This window comes from Ailuropoda melanoleuca, chromosome 13, assembly GCF_002007445.2.
Source record: "Ailuropoda melanoleuca isolate Jingjing chromosome 13, ASM200744v2, whole genome shotgun sequence".
In the NCBI taxonomy this organism is placed as follows: Eukaryota; Metazoa; Chordata; class Mammalia; order Carnivora; family Ursidae; genus Ailuropoda; species Ailuropoda melanoleuca.
In genome coordinates, this window is record NC_048230.1 from 42087173 (window position 1) to 42101860 (window position 14688).

The 14688-nt window shown below is 57.4% G+C and overlaps 1 protein-coding gene across 1 annotated transcript; it reads right to left on the bottom strand.

Moving 5' to 3' along the window:
* Positions 1-11805: 11805 nt before the first annotated feature.
* Positions 11806-14682, bottom strand: SOCS3 (suppressor of cytokine signaling 3). Its single transcript, XM_034640680.1, has one exon. The coding sequence runs from the start codon at positions 14134-14136 to the stop codon at positions 13459-13461; it is 678 nt and encodes a 225-aa protein (XP_034496571.1). The 5' UTR covers positions 14137-14682; the 3' UTR covers positions 11806-13458.
* Positions 14683-14688: the final 6 nt, after the last annotated feature.

Genomic DNA, 14688 nt, shown 5'->3' on the forward strand with positions numbered 1-14688 from the left:
CTCCCTACAACCCCCCCTCCCGGGTCTGCACCCTGTTCCCGCGGGGCGCGTGAAATGCGGGCATCGCGGTCAGCTGTAGTCCCGGGCCAGGTGGTCCTGGGGAGGCTCTCTGCGCCTGGCCTCCCTCTCTGCTGGAGCAGCCCGCACCCCTCACCCAGCCTCCACTCACCGGCTTCCAGGCTGTTTCCTCGCCTAGTGACCAGTGATAAGTCGTATCTACCATACAGGGTTGTGATGATTAAAATAGAATAATTATGTAATGCGTGCCCTGTGCTCTATAAATGGGGTCCTCTCTTCTTCCCCACCCCCTTCCTCCTCAGTCAGGCCTGGGACACTTTAGGCCTTCCCATGTCACTGTCCTATATCCCCACCCCCACCCCCGGGCCTGGACCCCCTGAGCATCAACACCCTCGCCAGCCAGAGCCCTTCCTTCCCTCTCCTCCCTTCCCCTCAGGGTTACCTTGGAACCCACCTCATACAAGAGGATGGTCCAACTTGTTGTCGTCGGAACCTGCAGGAATCCCAGGCTGAGGTCCAAAAATACTCACTGAGGGCGCAGCCTGGCTGGAGTGAGTCAGCCTCTCCTGAACATCAGCGGCTGCTCCGCTGCCCTTTGCCGCTTGGGCCTGGTGGTTGCCAGGACTAGGCGGCCCCTGGAAATCACTGAGAAGAGCAGCATGTTCCGGGGGTGGGGTTAAGAGCCAACAGTGCACCTGGCAAGGAAGGGCCTCTCTATCCCCCTTTCCCTCCTCTATGGGAAGCCAGGCTCTGGACTGGGGCGCAGTGGTACCCCAAGTAAGGAAGGGCGGGCCTGACTTACTGTAACTGCCTGGCCCAAAGCCTGATTGTGCTGTGGTCGGGCTGGCCAGCCCGAGAGGGGCCCTGGTGGAGGGAGAGCTCCCAGTGTGAGAAGGGGAGGCAGGGCGTCACTGTTTTCCCAGGCAGAGCTCGTTGACCAGGAGGGGCTGCCTAGGTCACCCCACTCTCCCCTCAGCGGGTCAGGCCACTACTTTAAATTCCAGATTACGTGTAAGAAACCAAGTCTGTCGAGAGGCCCGGCCCCTTTTCCGGAGCATCATAGCAGCCAGTGTTGAGGAGCACTCGCTGTGTACTAGGCAATGCGGGCGTTGGCTTACTGGGCCGCCGCCACAGCCCAGGGAGAGTGGGAAGCGGTTTAGAGACCTACCCAGGGCTCCTAGCTGTGAAGAGGCAAGCTGAACCAGGATGAAAATTTAGGCTCCTAATCCCCACTCCATCTGGCCTCCGGAGTGTGGGAACCCGTGCAGCCGGGAGGGCAGATGGCCCGGCGGACCGCCCAGGTGCCTGAGCCCCTCCCCCGCACGCCCCTGCTCGGCACTCAGCTGACTTCCTGTCCCTGGAAGAGCAGCCGCGGGTCCTCTGGGGCAGGGCGGTCCCCTTCCTGTGGTTCAGGTAGAGTTCAACCTCAGGCCTTCTTGGCATCCTCCCTCTCTCCTTTCCCTGGTTCTAGAAGTCAGACCTGGGTACTCCAGAGAGCTTCTCAGAGCCTGGGGTCTGCCCAGAGTCCCCAGCTGCAGAGGAGGGGCAGAGCGGGCAGAAAGAAGGGGCTGCAGGCCCGGGTTGAGGAGGGCTTTGGAGGACCGGAGCACTTGGCCTTCAGCTCTCAAGGATCACCTGGAGGCTTTCTGCGTCCCGACTCCTCTCTGACGACGATGGAGAGGCAGACGAAGGCCCTTTAGCTTCGCGTCCCCAGCTCTCCCCAGCCTGGTTGTTGGGATTCAATGGGAACATCTGAGGGATGGAGGCTGCTGGTGCCCATGTCCACCTCACTGCCAGACACCCAGGACTTTGCAAAGAGCTGGCTGTTGGGCATCCCCTGGACCTTTCCCCGGGTAACATTGCCAAGGAACTGCGGTACGGGCCAGATTTCCCGCGCCTGGCCCCGTGGCTCTACCTCCCTCTCTCTCTCGCCCATGGAAGCTTGGCCTAAGCTTTCTGGAGGATGCTCTTTCTTGTGTGAGGGGTCATCTGAGGTTGCTAAGACTGAGCTCTTCACCAGAGAAATGCAGGAAACATCCCTGAAGCTAAATGAGGCCATGTCTGTGGAGGACAAGGCCATGCCGGGCAGGCTACAGTCCTATGTATGCTCCCTCCCCAAGAGACATTGACCTTGGCCATGCAGTCCTTGGCTAGGCCTACGGCTGCGCCCCATCCCTGGGTGCCTTTCTAGCCTGTCCTTTGCTTAAGGTGTCCTTAACAGAGCATAGAGGGACATTCCACTTGTCTCTCTGCCCAAGAGCAAAGAAGGACACATTTCTCAGGCTCTTCCTGAAAGATGCAAGGGAAGAAAAAAAAAAGTTCTTAATCTGAGAGCCTGCAGAACCAACCGGCAGTACTAAGTTGAATAGTGTCCCCAAAATTCATGTCCGCGTGGCACGTGTGCATGTGACCTAATTTGGAAATAGGGTCTTTGCAGATATAATTAGTTAAGATGAGGTCATACTGGATTAGTTTGGGCCCTAATCCAATAACTTGTGTCCTTATAAGAAGAGGAGATTTGGACACAGACACAGAGAGAAGAAGGCCGTGTGAAGACAGAAGCAGAGATGGGAGTGACGCATCCACCCGCCAAGGATTGCCAAGGACTGCTGGCGGCCACCAAAGCTGAGAGGAGCAAGGAAGAATCCCCCCGCCCCCGATGCTTTGGAGGAAGTGCAGCCCCACTGACACCTTAATTTTGGACTTCCAGCCTCCAGAACTGTTTGAAGGTCCATTTCTGTTGTTTTAAATCCCCTAGTTTGTGGGCCTCTGTTATGGCAGCCCCAGGGCCCTTGGACAACCCAATATCATGCTGAGGGCAGTTGAGGAAAACAAGAAGGAAATGTAGCAGGCACACAAAGCAAAAACTGGAAGGGACCAAGGAGGAGACGGGAAGAAGTGCTCCCTCAGCGTCTTCCTCTCCTGGGAGATAGGAAACCAGGGAACCATTGACCGAGCTTTGCTGGTCTCCTCCGGGCAGGAGTGTGTGGGGCTGAATGTTGGGTGAACAGGAAGTGTTCAGATCTTGCTGGTCCTGGGGAGCCCCTGATAATAACAGTAATAATCCTGTGACACGGTCTTGTGTCACCCTTATAATGCATGAAGCAGGCTTTGTTGAGATCCCCCACTTAGAGGTTAGGAACCAAGGCAAGGCTATCAGGTGCCCACCCAAGATCGTTTGCCAGAAAGCAGTGATCTGAGACACACAGCCAGCTTTCCTGCCCCACAGCCAGCACTCTGCCCTCTACCAGTCGGGGTGGGAGGACGGCTCCCAAACCAGTACCCAGTGCCTCAGTGGGGTTAGCACTTACTGGCCATGGGCAGGGTCCCTGCAGCCCAGCTGCCTGGGTTTGGACCCAGGTCTGTTCCTGGTTAGCTGTGCGATTTTGGGCAAGTCACAGCACATCATGTTCAGCAGCTCTCTCCACTGAAAAACTGGGGACAATCATAGGACCTAAGTCATAGGGTTGCTGGAGAATTAGATAAGTTCATATGTTTCATTTATTTTTCTTTATTTGAGAGAGAGAGGGAGGGAGAGGGAGAGCACAGAGGGAGAGGCAGAGGGAGAGGGAGAAGCCGACTCCTTGTGGAGCGGGTTGCCCAATGTGGGGCTCAATCCCAGGACCCTGAGATCATGACCTGAGTCAATGGCAGACGCTTAACCAACTGAGCCCCCCAGGTGTCGCGGTTCATATGTTTCAAGTCCTTAGAGTAGAGCTTGGCACATTACAAGCACAACCATGAAAGTGTGAAATGAATAAAACATGCCGGAGGGGAGGCTCTCTTCCTCCAGGGTGGGGGGGGGGGTGAAGAGCACTGTGGGATGGTGAACTTGTCCTATTCTTCCTCTACAGGCCAAGGGAGACCAAGGCCAACACCATTCTTATGCCGTCCTTGTCTGTTTCCCACAGAACCCTCTGGAGACCAGCAAGAAGGGCCCCTGAGACTAGGGAGCAGAGTTTTGCTTACACCCTGGGCAGGCTGATTCAGTTGTTTAAATCCTGCCTCCAAGGCTGGGAACACCTTTTGATCCCTACTTTTTGATGGGGCCAGGCCAGCTTCCTCCTCCCAGAGGAGAGCTCAGACCCCTGCCATCACCTCTGCCCTGAGTCCTGGTCGGTCGCCTCGTGGTTAGCTGTGTCGGTCACTGCAGGGACCTAGACTGTGGTGACTCACCGTCTCACACCAACCCATGGAAAGATAATGCACAGCGCACATCGACTGGATGGTACTGCCTGTTGCATTTTCAGACAGAGCTCAGACTGTGCTGAGCAGTGCGTTTGCTTAGCAACGTGACCCTGTGCACGTCCAGGAGGCCCTCACGTCCTCTGTGACCGCTTCCCCACCTGTCTCCTGGGGGTCTGCAGCCTCTACTGGGAATCTGCCCTTTTCATTGGCTCCTCTCCAGATGTCTCTCTTACCAGCCACAGAGCCCAGCCGGGTGACCCGGGGGCCTGTAGACTGACTCTGCCTGGGTTGAGGCCCCTCCCCTCCTGCACTCAAGACTGACCAGCTCAGTCCTTAGCCTGGTGTGGGCACAAGGTCTCTTGCTGCAGCTGGGCCCCTTGGCTGACCTTCTCAGCTCCTTCTCTTAGACTGGAGAGGTCTGGCAGTGTGCCTGCGGGCGGGCTGGGCTGCTCTCCTGGGCTCCTCCTCTCCACTCCAGGGCTCTGGCTGTAGTCTGGTCAGGGTCCTTGCTGACTTCTCAGCCAAAGCCCAGAGTGATGGCCTGAGGAGGCCAGTGGGGAAGCCCCGATGTACGGCAGTATTCCACGGCCTTTGACTACCCCACCCCACCCTGGGCAATGCCGGTTGATCTCCGAATATCTGCTGGGTAGCCTTCCTGCCAGACCCCCTTGCCTACTTTCACCAGGAGCCAAGGGACACTGAAAAGGGCAGTGAAGGGCTGGAGGATCACCCCTGGAAGCCAGCCTGCCTCCTTTCCGATGCTGGCTCCTCTCCCTCCAGCCTCCTTTTCATAGGGATTCCGTAACAGCGAAGTTACATAGAGGTCATCTCATCTGTGCCCCAGCTTCCAGAAAGAAGAGTTTAGGGTGATATTGGGGTTCTCTGAGGCTTCAAGCAAAATCCTGCACATTGGGTTGCCCAGAGGTCTTCCTGGAGTTTCCTTGGGAATTCTGTGTCCTTTGGGAACACGAGCCCTGAACATCTGAGGCTCCCCCCACTGAGAGGTGGGGTGATCCTGGTGTTCCCCCCGCAACCGCCCAAGCTCTGCACAGATGACAGATGTAATGAGAGCCCTACGGACAGTCTCACAGGGCTGAGCTGGTCTCTAATGAGTGCCCAGTGTGGCCCCAGCTGCCTGGTGAGCCTTCACAGCCGCTGCTCGATGGTGGGGCGCTCGCACGCAGATGTGAGCTGTGGCGGAGGGGGACGGGGTACTAGGCTGGAAGTCAGGTGATGAGTGTTCTAAGTCTGCCTTTACCCCTACTGTCTGTGTGCTTTGAGGCAAGTCTAAATCCCCTCCACACCTTGATTTGCTCGCCTGGAAAATGCAATATATTTCATTTTACTTGCTTCACTTGCATTGGAGGCATAGAGGGAGCGTGGAATGGTATGACGTATTAGGATGCATTTTGAGAAAAACGGAACACGATTTACGCAAACATAAGGTACTAAGAATAAAAGAGGTCTGCTTGCTTCCCAAAGAATAAAGTTGTGGATGACTTACTACCTGAACGACTTCTGCAACCCCATTATTTACAGACAATTCTTTTGTACGGCTAAGGGTCAAGTGCCTGGTGGGCTTCCACTGAGCGTCACCTATCTGCTGGGTTTTGTGAAGAACATAAAAGAGCAGAAGATACAGGGCCTGGTACACAGTAGGCATTCAGGAAGTAATCATTGAAGGAATGAATAAGAGTTTCTTTCTTTCTTTCTTTCTTTCTTTCTTTCTTTCTTTCTTTCTTTCTTTCTTTCTTTCTTTCTTTCTTTCTTTTAGATTTTATTTATTTGACAGAAAGAGAGAGTGGCAGGCAGAGGAGAGAGAGAAGCAGGCTCCCCGCTGAGCAGGGAGCCTGATGCAGGTCTTGATCCCAGGACCCTGGGATCACGACCTCAGCTGAAGGCAAACACTTCACTGAGCCACCCAGGAGCCCCAGGAGTGAGTTTCTCCCTTCAAAGTGTTCACAGTCCATTTGGGAAGAATCAAGAAGACATAATACCATGAGACCAAGTGATAAACGAGTAGCAATGATTCCACGTATGGGATGCCTTCAGAGGGAAGAGAGGTCTCCAGGACTGCAAGAATCCAGGAGAACTTCAGGGAGGAGGCTGGAAAGGAGGAAGCCTCAAAAGAGAGACAGAACTCAAAGACAGTGACAAGGGGGCAGGCTGGGCAGTTGGGTGGGATAACCCCAACAGGCTAGGACATGGGCTCCCCAGTGAGTACTGGGGTGACGGGTGTGGTGGGCAGATGAGGAGAGCACCCTCGTGGGAGGAAGTGCATCTGCCAGCGTGGGGTGCAGGGGGTAGGGAGCTGACGAGGCCGGGTTTCCACTCAGCCGAGAGCCTGAAGAGTGCTGGAACTCAACTGAGAAGACATGCCCAAGGAACCCATGTGGATCCTACGGGGGTGGGCCTTGTGTGTGACGTAACAAAAGCAGTATTTTTAGAAGATGAGTCTGGCGTGGATGTACCCGATGGGGACATACCAAACTTCTTGAAGTTCCCTAAAGTTTTTTTTTCCTTTTCCGGGCCATTTCCCTGTTTCTGATCATTAGAATGCCCCTGTGTCCCATGCTGCCTGGCTGCAGGAGGGAGCACCTGCTGTTTTGCCTTCTCTCACGAGTGGCACCTCTTCTGGGAAACCACTGTAGGTCATTTCCTCCTGGGGGCCCCCAGCTGTACGCTGTATAACATTTTATTTTTACACCCATTCCTTTTTAGGGTACTTTTTGGTTTTCACGTCTGGTTCCCCTTTCAGACTGTAAGCCTCTTGAAGTCTGAATGCCTCTTGGTTGGCATTGATCTCCAGCATTGGTCACAGCGCCCAGAACAGGGTTCTTACCAGCATTGGGATCACCCTGGAGTGTCATTAAGGCAAGGGTCAGGCACTGCTAAAATTCACAAACACTGCAGCCCCCCGCCACACAACTTCCTGGGACACCATCCACAAAGATCATACTGTGAACAGCGCCCCTGCAGTTGTGCAGCACGGTGGTTCCTGAAGTACCAGATTGTAGATTTCATGTCTTTAACATCCTGTATGGTCTAGATACCACATGTTTTCTGTAGGAAAGGAAGGTCGGAGCTTTGGGGGGAAGGAGGTGAAAGGAAATACATTTTCTTGGGCCCCTGGGTGGCTCAGTCGGTGAAGTGTCTGCCTTCGGCTCAAGTCATGATCCCGGTGTGCTGGGATCGAGCCGCATCAGGCTCCTTGCTCAGTGGGGAGCCTGCTTCTCCCTCTGCCGGCTGCCCCCCCCCCCGCCGCTTGTGCTCTCTCTCTCAAATAAAAAATAAAATCTTTTTTTTTTTTAAAGGAAATGCGTTTTCTTGTGTAATGTACATAACAAGCTAGCATTCTGGTTGTTTTCTTTTTTTCTTTCTTGTAAGTCTAGCCTTGGTTCAGCCTTTCTCTGATGCTGAGCCTGGTCATTGCTCTGAATGGCAGCAGTGACGTGTAACCAGGAGTCTGCGAGCGCGGTTTTAGCATTCAGAGCCCTAGCTTCTTTTCAGAAGAGAGCCTGGGGCCTCTGGTTCTCTGCAATGCAGCCTTCCAGACCACTGCTGTTGCTTAAGGCCGTGCTGCAATGCAGAGCACTCAGGAGTGGGAAGTCCAGAGTTCTCCCCGCTTCTGGGAACAGCCCCCCATCCCCCTCCCTGCACCAGCTTCCACAGGCAGTCCTCATGACAGTGGGTCAGGCTCACCCAAGGATTTCACAAATGCCTGGCCTGTTCCCAGCACAGCACAGCTGGGAGGGCTCAGCACTGGGGGCGGGGGGGGGGGGNGGGGGGGGGGGGAGAACCATACTCCTCCCCCATGGGGCCCCCTGTTCTCAGGCCCAGGGCCCAGGGGCTGGAGCCCAGGAGAGGGAAGGGCTACACTTGCCTGCGCTTGCCGGGGCGCGGGCAGTGAACAGCCTTTCCCTCCCTGCTGACTTCCCAGATGGGCTTAGTCAAGGTTCAAGAAGGAAATTCCCTGTCCCAGGAAGAGAGGAGGATCCAGGCTTGTCTTCCCCTGAAGGCAGCATGGAGTGGTCTGAGAATCACCCGGAGCGCTGTTGAGTATGCAGGTTCCCGGACTATCCTCAGGGTTCTGATTCAGAAGGAGCTGGGCTTGGAGTCTGGGAGTCAGCAATTTCATCCGCTCCCTGGGGGGCTGGCCGCGGGTGCTTCTGCGCTTTGGGGTGCCTGGGGAGGGTGTGCGTGAAGGGTGTTTGGCGGAAGGAGCCCTGGTTTCTCAGCTGGAGGGCCTCCAGCTCCTGCTCTCTAACTGGCCCCATGACCCTGGAAGAACTGCCCTGGTATTTCGGGCCTCAGTTTCTCCGTCTCTGAAATGGGTGCATTCTGACCTGGGGGTAAGATGATCAACTAGAATGGTTTGCCACACTTTTAGGGCCAAACTGGGACGGTGCTGGGCAAACCAGGACAAGCTGGTCACCCTATCCGAGGGTTGTCCAGGATCGCGGATGTGGGGAGTACTGGAAATGTGACTTGAAGATGCATCTTTGGGGTACTAACAGCAGTCTGTAATTACTGTATTTATGTATTTACTAGTTCATTGTCACTCCTGCTAAATCTCAGGAGAGCAGGACAATCAGGGCCTTGTCTTGTCCTACGTTCAATCCCCTGACATATGGGATGTATTCAATAGCTATTTGCTGAGTGAGCGAATGAGGGGCTGGGGGCTGTGGGGTTCCAAGGACTGGATCCCTGGACAGAGAGACTGTGCGTTGGGGGGCGAGGTGGGGGCGTACTCACCAGCCTGGAGGGAGATTTGGCTCCCCTGGGAGGAGGAAACTTGATTCACTCCTGCCCGGGAAAGAGTCAGTGCTTTCTGAGGAGCTCCCCTCAGAGGGGCCTGTGACCCCCGCTGACGGAGGTCCGCCTCCCTCCCCCAGGAGCCCCGGGCGCGCTGGTCCACCCTCTCTCCTCCCCCTCCCGTCCCCCACCCCAGGGAGGTGCGCCTGGCAGCCACCCCGTCGAATTTCCTGGCACTCGGTTGAGAATAAACAGCGCTCCGCGCCTGTAATCCCGTTGTCACGGCGACCGCGCTCCGCGGGGTGGGGGCGTGGCGGGGGCGTGGCCTGCTCTCCGCGCGCGCGCTGCGCTGGGCGCGGCGGCGGCGGCGGGGCGCGAGCCCGGGGGTGCCACCCGCTGGGCTCAGCGCGGACATTCTTCGCATAGCTCCGCCAGGGCTCCCGCNTCTCCCCATCTCTCAGCCTCGTACCCCGGCGGTGCCCCCTCCCGAACCTCCTTCCTCGTTCCTTAGACTAGGACCCAACGTGCAGGCTTATTTTCCATCTCCAGCTCCCCTGTCTGTGGCCTCCTTCCCTCCCTCCCCCCAGAGCAGGCCTTAGATTTCCCATTCCTGGCTCTAGCTCATCCGGAGGCCTGCCCAAAAACAGCACCACCGGAGAGAGGATAGGGCCTCTTGGGGGTGGATTCTTACAGCCAGAAGCAGCATAATAGGGCACAGGCCTGGAAGCACCAAACTCTCCCCTTTCTGGGGGTTGGCCAGGGACCCCCAGCTGTGCTCTTCTTAACCCCACTGAGGCATGGGTGCCTGCTCAAGCTTCTTAGCAACTCTGGGACCCAGGCACACTCCTCCTCTGGCAGCCAGGACAGAGGGCCTCCCTTAAATCCTTGGGAGGAGGTGGGTTCTGTCCCCAAGAGGACTGAGAAGTACAGAAAGATTTCTGCAACAGGAGGGTGGGATGAGGAGGGAACACAGGAAGGAGCACTGGGCTGCAGATTGATCTAACGGAGAGATTCCTGCCTTGGTGCTGCCCCTAGCTTGCTGTGTGAATTTAAGCAAATTGCTTTCCTTCTCTGGGACTCAGCTTCCTTGTCTGCAAAAGTAGAAGGTTGGTCTAGTTTGTGGTCTGAAATTGGAGAGTCAAATAAAAGTGTGGGAAGAAGGATGGGAGGGGGGCATCAAGGGAAAGGAGTCAGGGGTCTTCCTGCCTCTGAGTTTAACCTCGAGGGGGGCCGGGACAGCAGCTTCCTCCGGGGCCAGAGATCAAGCCCTTTCAGTTAGTGCCCTGTGAACGCTGGACACCCTGGCTGAATAGCCACCTTCTGGGCCAAGGACGGGGACTTGGTGTGCTCTAGGTTCCAAGGTTCCATGGAGGCTGTCCTTCCAGCAGCTATGCAGCTGAGGCAGATGGTGGCCGACTGGCAGTCTACCCTGCCCCCCCCCGGCCCCCAGCAGGGAAGAGCCTGCCAGGAGCTTCCCAGGCTTCACTTGACCTCTTGCTCTGGGAAGGTGAGCTTACCTGGGGGCCTGCATTCCCAGTTCCAGAAGCAGTGGTCTCTCAGGAGTGGTTCCTACGTGCTCTGTCCTCTCAGTAGTATCATGCTTAGCCTGGCCCTTTCTCATCACTTTACATTATTTCCCCCCAAAGTCTAGGAAATGGGGAAGAAAAATGGCTTTATTTACTCTCAGTTGCCTTTTGGACACTGATTTCTGGAGCAGCTAATGGGCCCCCACGGGGGGTGGGGAAGGCAGGAAGAGGCCTCTGGCATTCCTTTCAGGCATCTGAGGTTTGGGGGAAGGCATGGGGACCCTTGACTTGGGGATAACATTCATCTCTTCAGCTGTCAGGTCTGGGGTTTGGGGGGAGGAACCATGGAAGGAAAATGTCAGAGAAAGTATTGTTTTCTAGCACCACCCTAATGCTGAAACCCCAGAGTGGGATACTCACCTGTTGGCTTTGCAGGGGGATGTACAGAGGGGCAGCCCTGGGCCCGTACTTAGTGTTTAGGGAGGCAGAGAGAGTTTGTGGGCTTTGGAAACCAGATGCTCCCAGGTTCCACTTCTGGGTCTTTTCCCACATTCCCAAGTGGTGTGTCCTTGGGCAGGTTGCTTAACCTCCGTGAACCTGAGTGACTGACCCCCCTCAGTCAACAAATATTTACTGAGCACCGTTCTAGGCATCAGAAGTGACCAGCGCAAGCCCCCAGCTACTGTGGAGCTCAGTTGTGTCTATGAAAATGGCGGGGATAACACCTGCCCTGTGGGGCTGGAAAGGTTAACGGGATAGCCTCTAAGTGCCCAGGGGGTGGGAGGGACTAAAAATTGGCAAATAGATGGGTGCTGTCACTGGGAGGCGTGTGGCCGCCCCTGCTCAGGCTGGGTCTCCCAGGAATGGAGGGAAGCTGGAGGGGTGGGGAGGCCGTGCCTGTAGGGACCACACCTCCCTCCACCTCCCCCCACCTCCCGTGAACCCGGCTGTGCTGTCGGAACACCTCCTTGCCAAGGAGCAGAGCGCCTCTAATAGCCTGGAGTCTCTAAAAGCTTTGACCACAGCTCAGCTTACTCCCTGCAAACTCTTTGAAGCGCTTCCTTCGAACTTGCTTTGCATATTCTGGTCAGATCTGAATCAAACTAGCAGGAATTACCCCTCTCCGTACCGTCTAGGTGGCTGCCTTAGCTTGTCAGTGACGTGGTGAAGACGATTCCTCGGCGAGGAGCACCCGGGACAGCGAGGGGGCAGAGCCTGCACCCCCGCGGCTCCCTCCCTCCCCTCCCACGCGGCGTGGGTGCGGGTGAAAGAGAAAGCAAGGCAGGGGAGGGGCGGGGAGGAAAAGGCTCCAGTCGGCTTTCATTAAAAAATAGTGCTCTTTATTATAAATTACTGAAATGTTTCTTTTTTGAATATAAATATAAATATGTGCAAAGTTTGACTTGGATTGGTATTTCGTTGAGTTCTTCAAGCATCTCCTAACAGCCTCGAAGGCCTGGGTGGGGGAGGGGAGAGGACTGGAGGTGGAATCTTTATAAAAGACAGAGTGATTGAGGCAGATTGTAAACATTATTAAAACAAAAAACAAAAACAAAACAAAGTAACAGGAAAAAAAAACCCACCCCAACACACAGCTGCCCCATCCAGCCCAAAATACCTGACACAGAAAACTTCGTGTTTGTTTCATTTTCCCCAAAAAAGAACAGTTCCAGGTATAATTCCATCGCTGCTACATTCCTGTTAACTTTTCACCGATCAGTGCTATTGGAGAGCGGGAGCAGCTGGGGTGGCAGGGGCCCCAGTCTCTCAACGACTTCCTGCCTGTGCCCTTCCCCCACCCCCACCCCCCAGGTGAGGAGGGCTGTGGGACCTGGTGGCTCTGCTCTGCAAGAGCCCAGGCACCGCGAGGCACCTGTGACTGGCCAATATCCAAGGGGCTCGCATTCTTCCAGGGCTGGGCTGGAAGGCAGGGATCTCCACCCCCTCCCCCTCCGTCCGCCCCTCCCCCCACGCCGAGCGGCCGGGGGCGGCCCTCCGGGGACCCCTTGGCCTCTGCCTGGATTGGCCGAGTGTGTGGCTTCTTGTGTGCCAGTCCCTGTCCATGGGACAGGGAGCATTTAAGGCAAATCTCCTAGCCAGACAGTCAGGAGGCACAAAGTAGAATCCCTCATCTTCTCTGTCTGCGATCTGGGGTCAAAGATGGCTCATCTCCTCCATCTTCCCACCCCCCAGGTGCCAGAAGATAGAGCAGGGGTGGGGAAAAGAATAACTGACCAGCCCACCCCTTCCCCTCCAAATGCCACTTCCCCCTTAAAACGGGGGAAGGGCTCTGGGCTCCGGGGCACTAGATGGACTCTGGGACCTGTGTTTCTGGTGGCTGTCCCAGAAGGGGGGCCCCCTTCAGGTCACCCTCTTGCCCTTATCCCCAGAGCCAGGGGAGGAGCATGCAGCCGCCCTCCTCACCTGGGGTGGACAGTGGGAGTGGCCATCACCGCCGCCAGCCTGCTGCCCTGAACCCCCGGGGCGCCCTCTCCCGCACCCTTTTTCAGGCCAGAGACCTGCTCGGGTTTAAAGCTACCTTTTAAACCAAATCAAAGAGCAAACAAGTTCCGTTGGAAAGTTTGAAGAGTCCCCGGCAGTTCTCACTAGTTCAACACTCCCGCAATGTCCCCCGTTTGGAAAGGCAGGGGGAGTTGAGGAAGGGAAGAGTTGAGAAGAGAATCCACTGCTGTCGTCGCTGTCCCCACCGGGCCAGCTGGCTCCTCCGGAGAAGCTGGAGTGGGGGCGGGGCGCTCAGGTGGCACTCCCCCTTCCCTCAAACACATTCCAGGTCCCGCCGGTCCCATTCTGCGGGGGGGGGGGGGGGGGGGGGGGCGAAGGGAGGGGCCAGTCCACCCCTCTGCCTCACCCAGAGCTGCAGGGCTCTCCCGGCTGGATTCTTGTGCTTGTGCCATGTGCCACGGAGGAGAGGGGACCCAGGCTCCTCGCCCCGACCCCTGTCCTTTGCTCTTTAAAGAGGGGCATCGTACTGGTCCAGGAATTCCCGAATGGGCCCAGGCAGCTGGGTGACTTTCTCGTAGGAGTCCAGGTGGCCATTGACGGTCTTCCGACAGAGATGTTGGAGAGAGGCCACGTTGGAGGAGAGGGGCCGGCTCAACACCAGAGGGATCTTCTCGCCCCCCGAGTAGATGTAATAGGCTCTCCTGGGAGGATTCCCTGGGAGCGGCTGGGAGGGAGGCTGCTCCGGCACCTCGGAGGAGGGTTCGGTCGGTGGAGAGGGCAAGGAAGGGGTGCCGGGGGGCGGCATGTAGTGATGCACCAGCTTGAGCACGCAGTCGAAGCGGGGCACCGGCTGCGTGCTCCGGGGGTCGCTCTGCAGCGAGAAGCTGCCCCCCTCGCACTGGATGCGCAGATTCTTGGTCCCCGACTGGGTCTTGACGCTGAGCGTGAAGAAGTGGCGCTGGTCCGAGCTGTCGCGGATGAGGAAGGTGCCGGCGGGCTCGGCGCTGAGCAGCAGGTTCGCCTCGCCGCCCGTCACGGCGCTCCAGTAGAAGCCGCTCTCCTGCAGCTTGCGCACTGCGTTCACCACCAGCTGGTACTCGCTCTTGGAGCTGAAGGTCTTGAGGCGCAGGCTGGTGTCCAGGGAGCGGCTCATCCCGGCGGCGGGAATCTTGCTGTGGGTGACCATGGCGCACGGAGCCAGCGTGGATCTGCGCGGCGGCGGCTGCAGCTGCTCGGCGGCCTCCGCACAGCGGCCGCTACCGCATCCCGGGGGGCTGTGGGGAGGAAGGGGCGCGCCGCGTGAGTGCCCGGAACCCTCCAGCGCGCCCGGCCCGGCCCGCCCCGGCTACCCAGCCTCTGCCGAGCGTCCGGGGCACCCCCGGCCCGGAGGCCCCCGCCTGCGCCCTTCTTCCCACTCAGGCACCCCGCGGAGCCCGCCCAGCCCCCGCCCCCGCAGGCGGGGTGGCCCCACTCAGCCCCCTCCCCAGCGCGCACTGGGAGAACGCCGAGTGGGAAACTCGGGCGCGGAAGTTGGGTCTCCGGGAGCATGGCCGTGGTGGGGAGAGGGCGAAGGGCCCCCGGGAAGCTCTGGGCGCCGCTCAGTCCGGTGGCCCCGGTCGGCGGGGACGGAGAGAGAAATCTGAGGCATGGGGTGAGGGGGGTGGGGAGGGGACAGGAGAAGCCCGAGGGCCCAGCCTGGGTCTTCCGGGAACCTGGGATCTCCGGCTTCCATCCGCTC

What these genes read in the sequence shown, in the direction of transcription:
- SOCS3 (XM_034640680.1), bottom strand. Translation starts at nt 14,136, where the DNA reads ATGGTCACCCACAGCAAGATTCCCGCCGCCGGGATGAGCCGCTCCCTG.